Source organism: Papilio machaon, chromosome 2 (assembly GCF_912999745.1).
Source record: "Papilio machaon chromosome 2, ilPapMach1.1, whole genome shotgun sequence".
Classification (NCBI taxonomy): Eukaryota; Metazoa; Arthropoda; class Insecta; order Lepidoptera; family Papilionidae; genus Papilio; species Papilio machaon.
The window spans coordinates 974491-997892 of record NC_059987.1 but is presented as its reverse complement, the minus strand read 5'-3'; the positions used below and the strand labels follow the sequence as shown (position 1 = coordinate 997892).

The 23402-nt window shown below is 32.5% G+C and overlaps 1 protein-coding gene across 4 annotated transcripts in view; it reads right to left on the bottom strand.

Annotated features, from left to right (window-relative positions):
* The window catches only part of LOC106716065 (neuronal acetylcholine receptor subunit alpha-7), a 74745-nt gene that overhangs the window by 6962 nt on the left and 44381 nt on the right, over positions 1–23402 (bottom strand). For 2 of the 4 annotated variants that reach the window (XM_045682891.1, XM_045682883.1), the window contains exons 2-5: positions 16329–16468; positions 11755–11799; positions 7859–7968; positions 1153–1333 (exon numbers count right to left, since the gene is read on the bottom strand). In XM_045682891.1, coding sequence (XP_045538847.1) covers positions 1153–1333; positions 7859–7968; positions 11755–11799; positions 16329–16468 — 476 coding nt within the window. Of the gene's footprint in view, positions 1–1152; positions 1334–7858; positions 7969–11226; positions 11272–11754; positions 11800–16328; positions 16469–23402 lie in introns of all 4 variants that reach the window. The other 2 variants (XM_045682880.1, XM_045682887.1) reach the window with 2 other exon arrangements.

Genomic DNA, 23402 nt, shown 5'->3' with positions numbered 1-23402 from the left:
ATAAATAAAACGAAAACAATCAAATCAGAATTCCCACTTAAAAAAAAGAGGAAGAAAACACTTGTAAAGCCTTCACGAAATGTTATAAATTATACAAAGTAAATATGATTCGATTCAATTTAATTTTAATAGCGGTAATAATTACATGTTTTATTCGCACAGACTTTACATTATCATATAAAGCTTTAATTAAATTTATTCATTAAATAAAAAAGTAGTTTTAAAATATTAGGTTATGAAATTTTGAAGCGTATCCGTATGGCAGTCAACATATTATAGTATACTTTAGTAAATAGTGCTAAAGTATAGATAGAATTTTGATGCACCATGCAAAATAGTACATACAAAACTTTGAGGATACTTGTATCCTTCAGTTTTCTCACATGGTTCCCTTGTCCCTAACTTTTCATTAAGGCGGTCGTCCATAGCGACTTCTAGAGCGAAACAGACGCGATACAAAACGAATGCGATATAGAAACTATGTACCATTGTATGCTATAATTAGTATTACAATGTAGAATGTTGTGCTTGTCTCTACAAACTTTCTTCTTCCCAATGATTTAGCAATGATCAGATGCAGCGATGTATTAAATTTATATCGATAATGTCACGTACCCGCGAAGCGTATGCGTCGCTATAAAAGTTACTGTGGGCGACCAAACTTAATGCCGTTTTATATAGTTGCTTATTTGTTAGTTTAAATACCCATATCATCAAAAAAAGATTAAAACTTGAAAAAGATACCATTGCTACTAGGAACAGTAAGTAACAAAAATGTTTGCTCAAGAAATTTTTTATTTTGAATATTATAAAATCTCTTAAGTTCAAGTATTTAATGAAACGCCAGATGGCTGTCAGATTTGCGGATTAATAGAAATTTAATTAAAATTGTTGCTAAAGAGAATAAGATTTTAAGACATAAATTATATTTGAAATTTACCATCTAGTAATTTAATTCGATTATTAATTTTATATTTATGAAGCGTCTTGGTAAAGATTCTTACTGCCACACATAGAGTCCGTCCCTTAGGCGCAACTTAGCATAGATTTAACAATATAAATCTACACTAAGGGTCTTTGTAAGTTACTCTGAGTGAAGCAGTTAGATGAGAAATTAGAGAGATAGTGTGGAATCTGACCAAGAGGCTATACCTGATTGCCGTCATAGGTCCAACTACCAAACTTCATGTCACAATGCTGGTCGTCGAAGGGGAACCAAGTGATGTCTATCTTGCATGTGCTCTTGAAAATGCCCGGAGGCACGTACAGGCAACTGCCGTTGCTTCTGACCACCACGTTCGTCTGGTATGTCCCGTCAAAACCCTCGTCAGCACTATACCAATAAGAAAACTCTTATCTAGCATCATATTACAACAAGTTGACCGATAATATGACTCATTAATATTCAAAATATTGATCGAATCAGACAAAATTATAGTTATAATTAATTATAACTTCAAGGCATGAAAGTTGCTTCTAAATAATTGATAAGTCAAACTGCCTTTCCAGAATTAACAAGTTACAGACTCTGATAAGTTATGAAATTTTACTCAACACAAAAGTTATTGGTTAAAATAAGTACATTTCATTTCGTTGTTTTCAACAATCGAATCTAAAACAGTTTATCGGATTGTATTCATTGAATTTAATTAAACTTTCCCCAGAAAGCTTTAGGCTTAGAGTGTTCTAAAAAGAATTAGCGCCCGCCCTACGAATGAATTAAGTAAATCCGCACAAAGTCCCATAAAATTGGTAAATAAAACTCTGAAAGCTTTCTTTAATCAATAAGGAATTTAATTCAGTCGAAGTCATCTCGTAATCTTTTTAATTTAAATTAATTTAACAATGATAAAAGCAAATGGATGCATTTTTACAATATATTTAATTTTATATTTATTTTATGAAAATATTAACACAAAATTAATGAATTCTTCAATAAAAGATTATGAGTAAAAATAATATATTTTGCTTATGTATTAGAATGTAATGAATTTTTATTCTTTTAAGTATTAAGAACTTTTTATTAACTGATTTAAGCAGAAAAAAATACTGAAGCACATTTTTTAAATTATTTTAGTACTGTTCAGGTTTTATCAGGGACTGTTTATTTTGTGAAATCAATGGTAAATGTTAGATTTAAAATATAAACAACAAAATTTAGTTTATTTACCATCGAAAACCAAAGATATCATCCCTTCGCTTTTACAAATGTGATCATATTGTTTTTCTTTTAATTTAAAAAAAAAACAATAAATTATTTTTGTTTTTAAACATTGACATCTGAAAAGCGAAACGATGATTGTGGTAATTCAAATCAGCGGCAAGCGTACCATGTAGGTTTATCTTTTGCTATTATTATATGGCAACACAAGTAGGACATTATTTATAGAAATTTTTCTCCCCTACTGTGTTGTCACATTTAAAATAAAATAAAGATATTTTTAGTACTTGTTATTATAACGTTTTAAAATAAAAAATATATACATATACAGAATATAAGCATGCATTAAAAATATTAAAGCAAGTGCTCTTTAAATCTAAAACTAAAACAAAAAATGTATTAAACGTTTATTTTTTATTTATAAATTATTCTTGTTATTTATTATTTTACTTAGTTTATAAATTAAAAAAAATTAACGAATAACATCGCCTCAAATGTAGACAAGTCAAAAACAAACACTGAAAACATAGCAAATGTTTGCGGCTGTTAATAGTTGGTACAAAAAGTCTTGAAATTCTTCGTCGACAGTAGCGCCCTCTGTGGTCTGTAAACTGAAAATACAAGAACATTTACACAACATTTAGTTGGTATTTATCTGCGAACTCCGTTTAAGAAGAACTGGTATCCAGATTGCATTGTGTACAGATCACAACATTCACTAGTCCGTAAATTCCCTTTACACGAGTTTAGGCTTATGGTTTCTATCGTCTTTTATATCCAAATCGTATGTACAGGATAACTTCGCCAGTAGACAACTAAGTAATTATTTCTGTTGCGCCATTATTTTGGGTAAATATTTATTAGTTGTTCAATTTCGGTACAAGAAATCTTTGAAAAAACTAGTTAAAATAATTTACATTAACTAATTTGACATCGAGGAAAACGAAGTATTCCAAACCAATTAAAAAAACTTTACCAGTAATCCAAACCACAGGGATTTCGAAACAAATTTTTTAACACCAAGGAAATCCCGAACGCATAAAACAGTGACAATGTCCGGGCATTAACAATTGAAAAGGGGCGAAAAGAAATCGCCGCAAATTCACAAGAAGTGTCCATACTTTCTCGTGTTGAATGTTGTATTCATGAATGGAATACGTGTAAGTCTGTTGGCCGGCCGCCAACAAACCCGCATTACGACCGGCCATGTGTTACATCGAACCGAAAAATATGGCCGCGATGTGACAAATTTAATCAATAATCAATTGTGGTGTTGCCCGTTTTTAAATTGTATTTCACTTCTCATATTTTATCATTGAAATTTAACAACACAATAGGATTGAGTTTAACTTATTAATTTTTGTGGGATAAATAAATTTGATTCTTTATTACTTGATATGAATAAGTTAATTTTGTGAACACAAAATTATATTTTGCAAAGTTAGTTGCAATTCACAAGAATGTAGTTAAAGACTAGAATGATTTACTAGTAAAGAGTTAAAAGACTGTAGAAAATTCGTGATATAAACCAAATTATTATATACGAGTTAATTAAAATACAATTTATAATACAACTCTGTTTATATAATCCTTGTAAACCGCTAAGAGTTAGTAGATAGCCACTAGTCTACGTTATCTCTGAACTTTAGTAATAGATGTATATGGCACTCTTGTCATTTGCTATAATATCTTGATGAGACTCAAGTACCCGTATTTAAATTGACATTAGTGTTATCACAGATTTTGTCTCGTCTTTGGCTCGAAATGTCTTGATTGTTACTTTGTAGAAATTACAATAATCTAATAAATAGATTTCTGATCCTCTTCTCTTCACTTGCTTAGAAACTTTAGTTTTTATAGAAAATGAAAATGTACCAGTACTAATTGAGATTGTTAGTTTCCGTGAGCAAAAAACTAAGAAGGATACTAATGTTGCTTTGGTGTACAAATATAAAAAAGTTTTAACATGTGCATTACGCTATGTTTTTGTCTATTATACCTACGTGCAAGCCAAATGTTGTAGAGCACAAACAAGGCAATATTTCACGTCCCCAACTTTACACAACACGTTCACAAATCAGCGATAATTCACTTTTCGTGTTCTTAAAAGATAGCGGGAAAATTGGCTCACGTCCAGCGGCCGCTCAGGCGCTATGTTATTGCCCGCCACTTAAAATATGATCTCAGTAATAAAACGGTAATATTTAAATTGAAAATGTTCATGAGATCTCTCGGTTTTTTGTTTTATTTCATATTTTCTGTACGATATGTTCCTAGTAATTGAGAGGGTTAGTTCATATAGAGTATGGTAAAGTTGCTCAACGATAGAAACTACTTCTCGTCTTGTTAGTAAGCATTTCTACAAATAGCTACTTATTATGTGTGCCCATCGTTATCAAAATCCACCTAAGTTGCTTCTATATGTACTAGTCGAACAGCTCTGTAATAAGGTTAAATAGCAACTATTCTATGAAACGAACTATACCATTTACGTCATTTCTTATATCACAACTCAACAAATACCTTTATTCTGCTGTCAATTTCATCATTTCTCATAAAAATTCTTTGTAGTACATTTAAATTGACTATCATATACAGTTGTAGTAATCTGTAGGTGTATCGAACAGTGACTTGTTGACGGCTCCCAGCGCTAATGGACTGGAGCTAATTAAATTCATCAGCGCCGACATTGGCGTTGGCGATGAGGCGTCACGCTTTAGGCAACATTACTCGCTGTCAGTCAGGAATAACTAATATTCCGTAAATAGAAGCATTAAAGTGTTTGGAATTAACAAGTTATGTACACTAACAACACATATATACAAAAATATGTTATTTAAAAAAAACTAAAATAACAATATGTATTATTTTGTATAGACGTTTCGGCAATAAACACCTGCAGCTTCTCGTTTCACATTATTATTAAACTACGTTCAAGGCCACAATGTTTTTTGTGTACGAAAAACTAATAAAATCTTCCCATCTCAAGTAATGTGAGGTAAAACATTCGATGTTACAGAAGTCATCAATCTTTCCTCCTTGAATTATATAACACTATCGGCAAGTTCTCGACCAACGAACATAAAATTCTAACCTGATCTGACTGACAAATATATTGAACCTATAGTCAAACGAGGATATGCACGAATAAAAATTGTATCGAGCGTAAAGTACACCAAAAATTTTAAACTAATTTCGACATAATTGACAACGAAGACACGAAGGCGAGTGTTACAAATATTTGTACTAGGCCCAGGCCCTATCGGTCTCTACTAAATAATTTTTCATAAAAGGGTCATGAAAGTATGAATACAGAAATTACGAAAATCGATTTGTATTTCGTATCTCAAATTTTCTATTCCATTCTTTCCTATATTAGACTTCCTTAGTATTTAAATATCGTTCATTACTTGTAACAGAATTTTTTTCTCAATACCAGCGTACCAAATTTACCTTATCCGATCACTTCAATGAGTATAACTAATATACTGAAGATAATATTCAACTTACAATGACTCATACTAAATGAAGCTTGCAACTGAAACATCGTAACTTTGCAGCTACATCTAGGACGTCTAGGACACAGTAAGTCTGGCAGGCGGCCAGGTATGCTTCGATAAACACATTATGTTCCTACCACATCGTGATTATGTCAACGACACTTATCAAACAAGCTTCTTAGCCATGTGAAGCTGTTTATAAAATGCAAACATGACGATAACGGTTTTCCTAATACTGTTGATTCTAATTTTACATGTATACGTTATCAAATCACATTTTTTCAGCTGGTTTTTATATAGTTACTACCAAAAATCTTTTCCCAGTTTAGATTATTTTTATATTAAAAGGTGGAAAATAATAAAACGGCCACATGAATTCGACAAAATAGTGCCGTAACTGTTTCCCATGCCCATTTTCAGATGCTTTGCCTACCTTCAATCGACAAAGGATGGGACACACAGAAAATTTCCCCTTCCGATGCGTCCCTTTCTCTGCGTAATGTACCTCATTTTTGCATCCATTCCATTTTTTATAAGAGAAGGGGGCAAACGAGCAGCGGGAACACCAAGATGTTCATCAATGCCCATGGACATCTGCAATACCAGAGGTATCGCAGATGCGTTGCCGGCCTTTGAAATGGTGATACGCTCGCTTCTTGAAGGACCCTAAGTCGTAACGGTTTGGAAATACCGCCAAGGACAAACGATTCCCCAACGCAGCTGCAGGGAAAAGGATGGGAAGGGGCAAGAAGGCTAAAATTAGGTCTCCGGCACGCAAACTCATCAGATGAAACGTGTAATTCATGCTTATCTTCTAAATGGTCGTGGCATTTCATTGGTCTATCACTGTTAAATTTGAACGTTTATTCGTTGAACGATTACTTAGGCTTCAATGGCTTAAGCCTATAAAATTATTCCATTACTTTGCTATTACTTTTTAATGAGATCTTTAAGCGGAAAGTTTTCATAGCTACGCTATCAGCAAATGAGTTTGCGATACATTACGAGCGGGGGCACGGGGGCACGAGTGGCACTGGGGGCATTGGGGGCACAATAAAACTGACTGTCGCGAATAAATTGCCGCGATAAACTCGATATAATCAGCGCGTAAACTGTGCACCCATTTGCTCAATATTTGCCGAGTAATAAACTCAGCTTTACTTCAAATGCGATATAAAAGGTTTATTTCTTTGTATTTTATGTTAATTAAATTAATTACAATACTTGAGGAGTTTTTATTAACATTTAAATTGTACAAACTAAGATAAGAATATAAAAAATTAATAACGTAAGTAGAATGGTAAATTTTAAATCAAATCGTTTTGTTTCCACTTCATTAAATAACAACATAAAAGATACCTTATATAACTAACCCTTTTTATAAAAAAATCCTTTACACGTACAAAAACATCTATTAAATGGAGCAACTTTAGTTTCAACTACGACTTAGCAATAAACATTTCCGCTGAATACACCGCAGTGTGAGGCCTCTGAAAAATACCAACATATGACCAATTTAAAGTTATTTTTTTGTAAAAACACACTCACCACTACTCGCTTAATCCATTGCATTCATTCTATGCGTTTTTAAATCGTACATAAAAAGACTTTAGTTTTGTTCTTTAACCTCGGCTTAAAGGTTTGAAAAATAAAATAGGCTTGTTTGTGTTTTGTACGCCACGTGTTTATCCTGTTGAAACAGGGTTGCCAATTTGGGGATGTGCTCTTGAATCCAGGAAAATGTCGAATGGAAAATCTCGGAAGCTAAGGCTGTTTGAAATACGAGTTGTACAGATTTTCTTACTAAAGGATACTTGTAGATTTATTTACGGAGAATTTTTTTATTATTAACAATGATTATGTGAAATGATAGACGAATGAATATAGTTCGATGGGTTCTATGTACGTAACTCTTTTTAAAAAATATTTTTTTTCTTTTAGTACTATATTAGATATTTTTATATTCGTAAAATCTAAATTTAAATCTGATACCTACGAAAATAGATTTTGAATGAAAATTTTAATATAGTCTTAAGAACACTTCTTTTTCAGACTTGTATATTAAATTAATTTTCCTAAAAAAATAAAATGTTATGTTACTTTATTTGTGATCGATTTTAACGTCATCTGTCGTCATAAATATTCATTTCTGAAAAAAAAAATATTTAAATCCCGCTCCTTACTTGGTAAGTCTTACCTGTTGTACATCAAAACGTCAGGTTTCCAAAGCTTGTTCGGTGTGATGCGCAGATCCTTGACACCTCCGTACTCGCTGTCATTCCATCTCAAGTTGTAGTCATTCCATTCCTGACGTTTTAATCCATTATTAGACAAACTCAAGTATATTTTACGTTATATTTCATGATCTAGACACAAGTAATATAAGATCAACATTGTTTAAAACATATTTTTGTAACATCTTTAATGTTAAAAATATTAAATGTCATTTTTCTTATATCATCTGTGTTTGGAAAGCAATTAAAAAAGCGAATGTAAACGCAATTCGTTGTAAATTGATGCTTCTGTATCAGCATCGTTCGTATGAACGTATATCCATGCTTTATTGGAAATGTAATTGGAGATCAGTACGAATTTTGTTCACAATATCGCCGGCGTTCGATAATTGAAAAAGATTAAGCTTATGAAAACAATTTTGAAGCCTTAAAGCAATGATAAATGTTAAATAATTTACAACTTTATAATAGGTATAAAGAAATGTAATTTTTTAATTTAAAATACACAACAAAACTGATTAAAATGAACAAAGAAATCACTGATTAATAAAGTATTTATATTTGAATGTCGTATGTCTAAAAGTTGTCTTTTAAAAGCTTTACAAAGTCATCTAATGTTGTTGAAATTGGAACATGATTGAATATATATTGAACAAGAGATACCAAACAAAAACTAACTTTAAACGAGTACTGTTAAGTTTCAAAATTGTTTCCGAACTGTACACACCGAACGGGCAATACAACTCAAAGCTACCTACTAACAATAAGGCTGCTATTTAGATAGCGACGTAACAAAACTCACTTAGCCCTACAAACTTTGTACCCTCCACTCATATTACAAAAGTTTGTTTTAACAACTTGACAGCAATATCTGGGCTGTGTGTTGTCACCGACTGCTTGTAAACTTCGCCAACTTGTAATCTCACTAGATATATTATCAACCGTTCTTAGTTAGTAGTAATCTTTAGTTAATTTTATCATTAAGTATCGAGTAATCAACTGGTTAACTGATATTTTAAATTAGGTTTCTTTGTTTAGTTTGGTTAAGTTAAACGAGACAGTTTTAAAAAGGAACATTTTAAAAAGGAGGTTTATTAATGAAAAGCTATGGTTCATTTAATATTATAAGTAGGATTGTTTTTAATTCACACTTTGTTGTTTATTTACTATGTCTAGTAAATTTATGAACTGCTGAAGCTAATGGTGACATATGAATAAGACTAGTTGGTGTTTTCATTTCGTTAAAATTCAATTTAACGGTAACATAGAATTTGTAATACGTAGCCCGTCCAGTACGTACAAGTTTACATTTTATAGGTAAGTACTATATAATGTCTTAACTTAAGCAAAAATAATCTTGTCGTAGTTAAGAAATTTATAAACTATGAACTATAATAATAAACATTTTATATTTATAAACCAAATGTAAACTAAATAACAACTAAGAATACACAGATTAAAAACCAAAATGATTACTCATAAAATGAAATGATATTTTTAAATTTGTTGATGATTTAATACAAAATTATAAATTTAAAAACATCAATTTATTTTTACTAATATCAACAAATTTAATTAGCAAATGAACAGATAGATAAAGCTGATAAACAACATAATATTTTATAACAAACAAAAGCACATAGATTATACTACTCGCCCACTATAACATGAGACCTCAGTAAGATGAAGTTTCACTATATACTAACGTTCGCTGGGAGATGAGACGTAATGCATTCCACAGCGGTCCCATGTTATTGTTAACGCATATAGTCTGTATACACGAAGTCACACACACAGAAAATACTAACATATCCATACTAAACATGCAATTTTTCTAACTAAAAAGGTCACAAACACCACATTACAAAAGCATAGGACTCTTATCTCTAAAGGATCAATGGAAGTTCATTTTGACCGCTTTCCAAGATTTTTTCCTCGAACATAACCAGGGTAATTTACGATCACTACAACTCTTGTTCATATACTAAGCTGCCATTTTGGTAAATGCTAAATTAAATTTCATTTAATTAGCTTCCTAACATACCTCTAGTGTTCAGTGACAAAAAAAAATACTTTTAAAATTAGAACAACATTTTAATGCATATAAAAAATAGTATGGCATATTAAATTATTTATAACAGTAAAAGTATGTTATTGAAGCATTGTTTTTATTTATATTTTAATAAAAAATATCAAACTAACTTTAATAACCTCAAATTAAAAAAAAAACTCTAATTAACTCAGTAAATAAAAATGTTTCATTTATTTTAGAAATTAAAATAAAACTTATTATTGCACGTACAAAATTCGATTTGTCTGTCAAATGATCAAATTAACTTGGTGTAAATTTTAAAATGTTTTTAATTTTCGTTTTTAAAAATAATTTCATTCCACGGCCATGCATCTTAAAATACTACATTCTGTAGCCAAATAAAATTAAAAAAAAATGTCAGCAAATATCCGGTCTGTGCACAATCAATATATCAATAACTTATCAAATATGTGCAAAATCAATTTTGACAAATCGACAAACATCTTTCAACCAATATGTTACTTTCAATTGACACAATCTTCGAACCTAAATAACCCGTCATTTATCTTTTTTTATATATTTTTTTTATTATTTATTTAAATAAGCATAGAAATGCTGGCAACATTTTGTTTTAGATTTTAACTTATGATATTTTTATAATTAATATATTGAGGTCAACCATTAGTACATATTGTTAATGCATTGCGGCTTACACGGCAGTTTTATCACGGAAACTATTATATCAAATGCCTTGAAACATTCCAAAATAAGAAATAATTTTTTCTATAGTCTCCCTGGGATTTGATAGTGTCAAACACTTATTTTAGTGGAGGTTAATTTTATTTTTTAAATAATTTACCACACTACACAGTTCGTTGTTTTCTATCCGGAACTTGAAAAATAAAATTTCAACTTATTTTAATAATATTATAATATGAATGCTGGTTACTGAATATACGAAATAAGATTGACTAAATTATGAAAAGTTAGTATGATGGGTTGCATGACAGGGTCTACTCACTAGTCTACTGCATGGCTGGAGGTCATCATTACAAGGATCGCAAAACTTCTAAGAAACTGTCAACAGTAACACAACAAATCTGCCGCGTACTCCACAATGCAATGCAATTTTCATAGATAGATAGCAGAAGAAATTAAGGACAGAGTCAACGCATAGAAGAATCAAAAGAACAAGTCAAAGAAACTAAAAGAAGAAATCAAAAGGAAAAAGTAAAAAAGAAAGAAAAAGATAGAAATTTTATTGAGTTAATTTAGTTTGCTTTGTTTAATCACACTTACCAATGACAGCCATATATTGGTTATAAGTAGTTGATTCTTCTCGTCCTATTTGGTTAGACGATGTCAACATAAACAGAGAGAAAGGGCGCAGTCAGTACAATGTTCTAGTCAGCAGTGATCCTCACGCCGCACACACAGGTCGGGCAGCGGCGGGCGGCGCGCGAGTGCCTCATGCGCACCGCCTCGCCTCGCGAGCCGCCCGCCGCTCGCCCTCTAATGCTGGTAGGCGAAACGACGTAACAACAAGGTAACGAGTAACACCGACTCCATGCGACAGAGTGCCGCGAAGGCGCCCCGAGCCGCGCCCGCCTCCTGCCTACACCCAAACACTATCATATCCTCGATCCGTGCTTTAAAAACGCAAAAGCAATTATTTACATAATTCAGTGCATACTGTGCTTTTAGCGTGAATAGAAATCAGAAAATTTTGTATGAAAAGAAATATTGATAAAATCGAATATCGTTTTACCGGTCGGGGTTCGCAAGGGCGGGGCGGCGAAGGCGCCGGGCCCGGCTCCTACCACTTACCAAGTTAAGCCAGACGTTTGTGGTCAAGATTTGGTTTTTCTCATCCTTATTTTGTTAAATGCAACACGCGGCAAAAGAAATGAAAAAGATACAATGAATTTACGTAAATCAATTTATACTATTGATTAATTAAGTCCATCGCCATTTGAATTTTTTCTACCTTAATGTAGAAAACTTTGCATTAAAATTTCTAACAACTTGAGTTGGACTATTTAAAATTTTGAATGACATTTGCATTTAACTTATGCCTAACGATCCATATGATATTAACGAAAAAAAAAATTAAAAACCATTATAATTGTTAAAGCTTTAACAAATAATTGAAAAGACTCTGTTAGTACCACCAAAATATATTGTTATTTTGTTGTGACAAGAGAACGTTTCAATTATAATAACCCCAACTATTACGGATAAGACGACTAACATTCCATTGAACATAGAGGAGAGGGAATTAAATAGATAATTTGCTACAGCGATATTTTGCTTAACGGAAATTTTAACCATAGTTAAATATATTTAAACAAATTTAAAACTGAAATAGTTTAGTGAATGATTCCGATGTACCAAGAAGCTCGTAGCTATAATCCAATCCGTTTCGACTAAACTTTCACGTAAGCTTATTGAATAAATTATGACAATTCCATGTCTACTACATTTTAAGTTAAAAAGACGTTAGATATTCCATCATACATACATTTTAGAAAATGTATGTAAAATTATTAAATAGCTCAAAACAATTTATTTAATTTATTGATGTGAGTTATATTAATTGTTTCGGTGTTTTTATCAGCACTTAATAACATAAACTATCAAAAATACGCATTGCTAACTTTTTTTTATAGGAGAAGGGGGAAACGAGCAACGGACCGCCTAAAGTTATTTGATCCGACGCCCATGGACATCCACAACGCCAGAGGAATCACAGATGCGTTGCCGGCCTTTAAGGAAGGTATACGCTCTTTTCTTGAAGGTCCCTAAGTCGTAACTGTTTAGAAATACCGCCGAGGACAGAGTATTCCACAACGCGGCTGTGCGAGGTAGAATGTTTCGTGAAAACCTCTTTTATTTACTATGAGCGCAAAATGTTATATGAAAAAAGATAAAGCATTCCATTTGGCTAATTAACGTAGTTTCCATCCTCGCTGAGACTTGTCATCGCTAACCAGATATCAAGGGACTCTATCAACTTTCACATTGTGAACAATTATTTTTAAATTGCGGTGTTACCAACATAACGCCAGCGTTATGTGCCAACAGATAATATATTTCTGTGAGTACATTATTTAACACTATGATTGAATATTGAAAGTATTGTGAAATTTACTAAGTCGTGGTTAAAATTCATTCATTTATCAAGATTTTTTTGAGAGTGTTTTAAAAATCTATGATATTAAATCGCATCGCAAACTCCAAAATTATGAATTCTATGCCCTAATCCTAAATAATACAAAATGTATTACTATCTTGAGTTTAAAATGTAAATTTATACAGTGTTTTGGATGTTCCAAAGACTTATTTATATCTTAAAATACATATATTTACAGTGACAAAATAAAGTTATAATATTTCTTTGTTGTCAATGACACTGAAAATATTGCTAAAAGATGCGAAAGCTGGGAGCGCTTTGAAAGCGTTGTGCCCGCGGCACGACCGCTGTCGACTTACTTTGTTCCATTTTCCAACGGAACCTTATCCCGTTCGCGTATAACTTCCGTTTTGTTCCGCAGATCAGGGCTACAAGAGCGCTTCGTTAACTCGATTCTTAGAAAGCCAGTTCAATTTCAACGCCTTTCTCTTTTGACTTACTAAACTAACATTTCTTACATTTCCATTCAACGATAACTTATGTTTTGCATCCTGATTAAACATATGTTGTATTTTTATGTTACGCATTTTTTAAAGTGTACTTCCATTTGTTATAGTAAATATTTACTGTCGAAACACTTGAATAAAAACAAACTTTCGCATCTTTCGCATTATTGTGTTAAAAGGCTTGTTATATTTATACTTTGTACATAATACATTGTTGTCATACAATTTATATACACAGAATAGCAATATGTTGAAGACAATACATAACTTAACTGATGTGAAATAAAATCGATAGAAATGTAGAATTCGAATTGAATTTCAAATCTTCAAACAAAAATGCGTCGGTGACTCAGAGGTTAAGCACTTGATCTGCATGTCCTGGGTTCGAAACCCACCATGTACCAATGTGTTTTTCGATTTTCAATTTACAGATGTACATTTATCTGACATTCTTACGATGCAGGAAAACATCGTGACGCAACCTGCACATATTTGCGAAAAATTCAAAAATGTGTGTGAAGTTACACCTAACTTAGCGTAGTCTCTGAGCCCCTCAGTGGGAATGTAAAGTGTGCTGATGATGATGAAACAAAATTTATCTTTAATATAATTGCGTTCTGCGTAAATAGAAATCAACCAAAAATTCAAAAGTCTTTTATCTTTACATTAAAAATGCCCAGAACATATCATTACTTCGATTCTTAAACACTCTATAAACGGACATTTTATATTTAAGTTTATTTTTAGTTAAGATTATTTTTAAGTAGAATTACTTCAAAGATTTTCCTTTTTCTTAATAATGTTTTCATTTAAAAGCATATTTGCGCTAATCAAAACTAAAGCAAACGTAAAGTCGCTATCAAGTGATGTTTTCTCGCTACAACATTTGTAAAACTAATCTAAGTACTTCTATCAAGTTGCACTGTTAAGAAAACAGGAAGAGATCTTACGATCATTAATCTCTACACAAAATAAACTACACTTTGAGTTTGGGCACTTGGCAAGTTTTATTACAAGAGAACTAAAGCCATTGTAAGCCCACTTATTTGTAGTGGATGTGGTTATTCGTATAATACACCTAACATGAATATAGAAACATTTCTTAGGAACTAACGCCCTCTAGTGCACTTATCCTTAGAACAATACTTAGTACTTTATTTCTACAAATATAAGGGAAATTATTGTGGTTATGTGTTATTATAACATAAGGTTGCGAACGAGCGTGCGACCTAGATTCTTCGAAATAGCAAGCCGACCGCTGCCCATAGACATCATTATTAGCAGATGCGTTGCTTGCCTTTAATCGAGGAAGTATCATGCGAAGGGGACTATCTTCTTTGTGTGCCTGCTCCGTCAAATCCACATCCACTTCTCATCTTTTCGGTATATGAAAAGGTAGATAGGGAAAAAGGAGAAAAACTCACGCTCATCACAAGAAACGCGGAATAGTTTCCATTAAACGCGTGTCTTCTGTGCGGCCCATTCGTGTAACAGATATTGTTGTTGCTAGCGTCAACCACTGTTAAACTTTTATCCGAATACTAAGCAAAATTATTTTACTTGGCTATCTGGAATTTAAAAATACATACTCTTGATAACTTTTAGAATATATAAAACCAGTTTGTATTTGGTATTAAATAAACCAAACATGTTATAGTCCAGGGTAACATTATCTTTGAATATTATGACTTGGAGGCAACATAATTTGTTATCACAATTGTACCCAGGGCGCTTTTGGGTCCGTTAATAAATTTAACAATATCCGTGTGTACATTCAACCTAACACATACAACGGAATATAAACAAAAGCACTAATCGGACATACCAACTTCGACAGTCCCCTATTAACTATAGTGGAAATTAGGTACAATTAATTTGGATGTTTATTGGAATTTCTATTTATTATATTATTTACTACATTATAGACTATTTATTATATATATTTAAAGCATATAAAAACGTTTACGTAAATATTGGATTATTTATTTCAAAGTAAACTCATCATCAGCTCACTATACGTGTCCCCCCACTGAGGGGCTCGGAGCCTATCATAGTCACTACTGACTTATGATAGGTACGAGTTGAATTTCTTCTTAAAAATATAGCTTTAAGGACGATATTTCAAACATTTTTTACGTAATCAGAGTCAGAAAAAAGTGTATACTTAATCTTTGGTACCAAAGGAAATAAAATTCTTTGAGACATCAAAACAAAAGAAAAATGTTTCTAGCTTCTGCACTTCGTTGTGTGACTATTTCCCCCTTTTATCTTTTAAGAAGCACTTACAGAAAGTAGAAATGGATTATTATGGACTGAAGGCTTTTGGATTAATTCATTTTATTTGCAGTCTTGAAGACATTGAAATAAAAAGAAATTGTGAAATATAGTGTGCGTAGTAGTGTTCTTGTATTCAAAACTTTAAAAAGTTCTACGTTCTATCTTACGTCTTTTTAACCCAATTTAAATGTAGTAAAAAATATCAAATAACCTATACAATTTTTTTTATTTCAACAAGAAATAAAAATATAATCATCATGAAATAGCAAGTTATACAAACATACGTTCAATTAATTCATATAGTACATGTGCAGACGATTACATGTACGTGAAAGTGGACAATACATTAACATTTGCCATCTTCGAGGATTATGAATAAAACACAATTATTTCTATGATAGAAATCACATTAATTATCACGTATTAGTTCAATTTAAAGTTATACTATGATGAGATGTCAGTATTAGGTATAAATGATATCTTACCACGTCAATGATCTGTTGCAGCGTGAGGCCGAAGCGCACCTCGAGAGGTTCGCTCTCGTTGGCAACAGGCCGCTCCAGGGTGTTGTAGGAGGCCAACAGCGCATTCAACAGTCGCTTCTCGTGCGGCCCTTGCTCCGATACTAAAGAAAAGCAAAAACATCTGTTACATGGAATCACTTCAATATGTGTACATTTATTACTTCAAGTTATTCTGTAAAATAAATTTATCACACAAAAATATAATTCAAAGCTTGACTTTCTTGTTTAATAATGTCATATCTGTTTGTAACAGCTAAGATCTCTTAATTCTTTATATAAAATATATATAAAGTAAACACACAAAACCATACCTTGTACAATCCGTGCTGGAAACATTCCGATGAAAAATTGAGCATCGCACCGCTACAAATGTGATAAATCTCAAAAGCTTACCTTTGTTTGAGCCACACTCGTGGAGAAGCCGAGATAAGACCATTAGCCACGCACCTGGACCATCCTCAACTGGATATATGACCGCTCTTAGTAGGAAGACAAAAGGCCCAATTTACTGGCGTGTTCTTTCTCAGAAATTCACTAGAGTCCGACTCAAAGGACCAGCAATAAACACTCGTTTTAGGAGCTTAGTTCGCTCTTATGAACGTGATATACGGCGGATAAAATGCGACAGCCTCGGGTGGATTAAGTGAAAGAAAAGGATAGACAGGTTCGGATGGAGGTAAACGTTGCTTTATGTCCCGGGGAATTCAATGTAACCACGGTCACATTTTACAGATAAAGTACATTGATTTCGCCTTTATGGTTTAAGCCATGTGGTATTTAATGAGACTGTGTTTGTTTTACACTAATTCAATGTAACTACTGTACTTAGTATTACATTTTATTCATGTTAATATAATAAAATGTTTATTCAAGTCCTGGCAGTGGACTTCAAAGATATCGAGCGAACTAAACAAAAGCGAGAGGATAATACCAGCCCCGGTTTTGCTTACTAAAGAGCAATAATGTGGCGAGACGGCAGCTAATCCGCCGCGGCGAAGCGAGGCGACGTGATATTAACGCACAAGTGGACAACAGGCTTTATTGCTGTATCTTGCGCGGCCGGCGGCTTTTGGCAACGGATCAAGCACCGCGACCACGGCTGCCTTACCAATAACTTTACTAATATTAAACTTAACAATTTTTGTCAGGACTAATTTTACTTAATTGGATATATTTTAGACAACTCTTATTATTAGTTTTGTAAAAAGTTATTGAATCCATACATAAATAAGTAGAAGATAAGCCTATTATAAATTCAATTACAGCCTACAGCTCCTTCTAAAAAAGAGCAATTATAACTACACGTTTTCTAAAAAACCTACTGATATTTATTATGTATGATACAACCATTTTAGTTCATCATTTATCAGAACACTATGTCTACGGAATTGAATAAAGTGGTCGTATGCAATTGTAAAAACGTCAAGAAGATGCCACACGACGAAGTAAAGCAATCCCCACATGACACGTAAGAGACGTCTCTGCTTGACTCTTGAAATAAACGAACTGTCGAGTGGTCGCATTCGATTACTGGGGCCATTTCTAAAACGCAAAGAGTTAATTAAAATGTCCATCAATACTGTTTACATTGATGAGGACAAAGGCCGATGATGTTTTATATCTACAAAAATAATTGCCCGTCATAAAAAAAATATATTTTTGGTACTATTTTTACACATATTATAAATGCGAAAGTTTTGATGTATGGATGGATTAATTGATGGATAGATAGATGGATGGATCTTGATAAAATTTGGCACATATATCGAAAATAATCTGGAAGAGCACATACTCTGCTGATTTAGTTTTTTTTAACGACGAGTGGACGAAGTCGCAGACAGCTAGTCATTTATAAGTTACAAATGTGTTATCAGATTTAGTGCAAAAAAATAGTGAAATGCATTTAAAAAAAAATCGGACCCATCTTCAAGCACTTCCTTTCGATTAAAATATTTTTTATCAAAATCGGACCACCAGGGGCGGAGATTCGCAGTAACACACATAAAAAAATACAGTCGAATTCTTCATTTTCTTCAAAAGAAGGAGGTTATCAATAATCTCCTTTTTTGAAGTCGGCTAAAAAGAAGGAATAAAAAAGAAAAAGTAATTTAAGAAATACATGTTAGAAAAATCAACGAAAGATTAAATAAAAGAAATGAAAAATATAAAATAAATGAGCATCATTAAAATAAATTAACAAAATGAAATCTCATTACTTCGCTGCCTTATCCTTTAACGACGCACATAAAATAATATGATTATGAGTACCTTTGACGCTATTACCTTTTAGCTCGGGATCAGGACGCCTTATTGAAAGTAACGAGATATAATTTAAGACATTGTACAAAATATTAGTTCTAAATGCAATAAAAATATTATTTGTTGTATTCATTCGTTTTTCAATAAATTATAATTAAATATCTACTTTTGTTTATTATTTATATTTTTTTTTAAATAAAACTAAAATAAAATACAAATTTACCTAGAATTTGTTCAAAAAACCCTAATCTGCCGTTTACAATTATATCTGAGTAGAGCATATAGAAAAATAGGGTGGACACACCCGAAAAAATGGAAGATTGTGTGTCACTCCAATAACTCTAATGATGGCCACAATATGACGTCATTACATGTGATTGTAACACGCTGTACCTCAATCCTGCACGTGCGGTCACAATCGATGATACGGTCCGACACCCTGTAGAAATAAAGGTAGACGCAAACGAGTTATTCATAGATAGCTTATTGAGTTTATGGAGTATATATTTGTACTACTAAAAATATTGCTTATATTTTTATAACAAGACTAGCTGTCGCCCGCGACTCCATTCGCGCGGAGTTAATTAAACCTTATTAGGGGTATGAAAAATAGATAGTAGTCAGTTCTAAGATCTACTGAAAATGCATTTAAAATTTCATAAAAATCGCTCAAGTTTTGAAGGAATATGCTAACATTGTGACACGAGAATTTTACGTATTAGTAAATGTGGCATTATTTTCGAAACATTAATTATGTTTTAAAGTTAATTTCCTTAATCGTTTGCAAAAGAATAAAAGGACATGCAAACAAAATAAATCATAAGCCTTATTGTATTTTTTATATGATACATTAATTCATCCTCTATCCTTTAACGGATATCCGCACGTCGAGGGTTCATTCCTTTGTTATTTTAACGCATCCGTACGCAAAGCGTAACATTCTCTATACATCTACAGATGGTTTATATGAATGTTAACTTTCAGTCCGTCCTATAAAATATCATCCCTGTTGCTGTTGGCGTGATTAAATAAATAAATAAATAAATCCCATTAACAGTAACGTCCTACGGTTTAATGAACAAATAAAAACATGTTCTTGTTTATACAGATGCTTGTCAAATTTTGGCAAATATGCTATAAAGCGATTATGTCAAACGCTAATGGACGAATGCGATACATATATCCGCTCTAGTGTGCACACAGCCTAATTCCCTGTAGAGGGATTTTCGTTAATCGTCCGAAATTTTCGTATGAGCGGCTAACGTTATTCGAGGTACTAGCATGCTTCTAATAAAAGTAGACATCTAAACCAGAACATCTATTTTAAACTGCCCGTATTAATGGAATTTCAACTTTATACTTAAGCAATAAAACTTATATTGCAATAATAAGTTGTGCGAAACACGAGAAGCGTAATAAATTGTTACATTGCGGATAAATTTTCAACTTTGTTAATAAAACATTAAAGCACATTTTAGAATAATTACCGTTGTACGTTAGGCGCGCTCGTCGGTGCGCTCTAATTGAATTCTCATGTCCACAGCGGCAGCGATAATAAAAATAAATATCAACAATTTTGTTCTTAATTTTATAATGTATTAAATGTTTGATGCTGAAGTACTTTGCTTTGCTCTCATCCAGTTTCATCGAGTTCTATATTTATTTATTTGAACATGACATTGTACTCACGTAAATAAGAACGTAAAGCTCATCATTTTAAATTAACCTTATATATCAAATTTTCTTATCTCACTACTCCCAAACGGCTTGACTGATTTTTATGAAATTTTATATGCATATTCAGTAGGTCTGTGACTTGGCTACTAACCTTTTTTCATATTCCTATTAAGTTTTTTTTTAAACCTCGCACGGACAGAGTTGCGGTAAACAGCTAATCATTACATATGCGAAAGTTTTTTTTAACTCCGCGCGGACAGAGTTGCAGCAAACAGCTAATCATACTAATATTACTAATGCGAATGTTTAGATGGATAAATAGATGTCTGTTTCAAGGTATCTCCTTAACATGGATCTCGATGAAATTTGGCATAGGTGTAAAAGTCTGAAAGAGCACATGAGCTACTAAGATTTTTTTTAATCCGCGCGGACGGAGTCGCGGGCGACAGCTACCCATTCATAAAATCATTGTATTCATAAAGTAGATAGTAAGCAAAATTTGTAACACAATAAGATATTTCATTATACACGTTCCACTGACGTCCCGTTGCGGTCTCCCGCACCTTTCTATTTCTACCGAACGACGATAATTCTATACAATAGGACACAACCCACCACAAGTCTATTTTGTTACACTTTATACTGTATCTAATATCGTTTATATTCATATTTATATAACGTATAATAATTTCTCAAAGTAATTCTCAATCGCTTTATATACATTTCTCGTACTAAATCTACACTAAAGGGCTTCTTTAGTGACCACAAAATTAATCTGAGTCTGGCAGTTATAAACATAATAAAAATCCAAAAAACAGGCCAGTTACAACTTCATATTTTTGAAAACAGATTAAGTTTTGTGAAAATCCAAATTTCGAACAGTTGAAGTTTGGACGTGTGACATAAATTGCTCTGTCAAAATCACTATAATTTTTTTATAGCAAATACTTGTCAAAATATCAATTTAGCCCAATTCAATGCAGCTCTCCCAGGAGATTGTTAAAACCAAATCAAATATAACCAAACATAAAAGCGTTGGTAACTCTTATATCAAACCGTGCGATCGCGTAAATCGCGTCATTTTGTCAAAGAACCGAAGCAAAGCAGCCCAGGGGGGAGTAGAGCAAAAATTAAGGTGGCTGAACGGTTGCCATGGCAACGCCCCTTAGGTACCCCTGACGGTCGTCGAAGTTTCTCCTTCGACCAAGCTAGATATTAAATAAATCGTTCCACAGAAATCTCCGTGTTATTAATTTGTAAACGAATTCGGATTTAACTGTAAGATATTGTTTTCAAATTGTATGAATGTGACAGACTGAATGTTTCGTTTTACTGTAACAATGAGAATACAAATTTATACCCGTTTATTTTAATAAATTCAAAATGTCAAAAGCAACATGTATTAAACCTGTACAACAATTACTAGAAGCATTTTTTGACTTTAAAAAATACAGTTAATAAATGGAACTAATATTGTGTAGTGCGAACGTTTAGATGGATGGATGAATGTTTGTTTGAAGGTATGTCCGGAACGACTTAACGGATCTTGATGAAATATGGCACAGATGCAGAACATAATCGGGAAGAACACATAGGCTAGTTTTTAATTTGTTTTTTTTTTTTCGATTCCGCACGGACGAAGTAGCAAGTGACTACTAGTAATATTATAAATCTGACATCCGTTAAAAGTAATAGTGCAAGATTATATACTGAATTGAGAACTAACACTTTAACCGCTTAATGTATCTCTCAACATTAGGAACTCCTTGCTAATGACTATTGCGGTAGGTACTCGTATAAAGGGCTCAACCGCTTTCTGCCATTAGGGCATCGTACGTCAGAATTAATCTCTAATGCCTGCCGCTTATATTTAACCAAATCCATTCCTATTACAGTCAGTATTTTACTTCGTAAAGGTTAATATCGTAATATTAATATACTTTTTTAACCTTTTAATAAGTCGAATGACTAAACAATTTTTTTTTCAACAGACACTTTCCATTTTTTTTTTTATATTATCCTTAAAAAAATAACCGTGAAGCAAGTAATGTGATGTCAAATGTCAAATCTTCTCCGATACACATACAATCTACTATATTATAATTCAAACATGTATAAATACAAATAAAACTGAGCTAAACCTTTACAGAAAAATATTTCCTCGCAATATGTACAGATAATATTAAAACGGTGTCAACAAAATAGATAATAATCAATTTGTAATTATAATATTTGACAATACTCACGTATACGGTTTATTGTCCGTTATTGAGGTCAAAATAGGATCCATAATCATAAAATTGTAAAGTACAACTCTGCGGGTCAGAGTAAAGTCATAATAATAATAAAAATACAGCCACGGTATTCCGGTTCTTAAAACAGTACACATTGGAACTACAATAGCGTGCGCAAATAGCAGTTGTCGACACCAAAATGTTACAGCGTAATTTGAATATAGAGAGCCAGTTTAGTACGACTTCGCTGACATGTATGCAAAAATTACGAGCTTCCCGACAACTGTTGCTTCATAACAATTCCTAAATATATAAACATATGTTCAAAATGCAACTTGATTTCATATTGAGTAACAAATAAATAAAAACAAACAACGTAACTCTACACATATCCATAAAATTATTTCATAGAGCTGAAGTTGTTTTTCATTACATGTAACTTTCGATATGTTGCGTACATTTTTCTGGTATTCCTCATTTTATAAGTACAAAATTCAAAATATAAAAATAAAAACTTGAGAGGTGTCAAGGGACACCCGGATGGAACGAAGTTCCTTTCGATTAATTAGTGAAGGAATTGTAATATTTTTTCTTTTTTAAGTTATAATATTTTTTTTACTATTAATAATCGTCGTGACACCACACTGTTCAATGCGAAATAGAAATGAAAATATCTGGCTTGCTTTCTATAAGAGAGAGAGAGACAGACAGAGAAACATGCGACGCCCTTACTATAGCAAAAAGTGTCGTGACAACTTTTCGTAAGAATTTTTCCGTCTAGCCCCCTTTCACAACGCGCGATAAGGAACTTCGTTCCAACAACAATAACCTAACACCCGAGGATAGTGTAACTTCTCAACAGTGA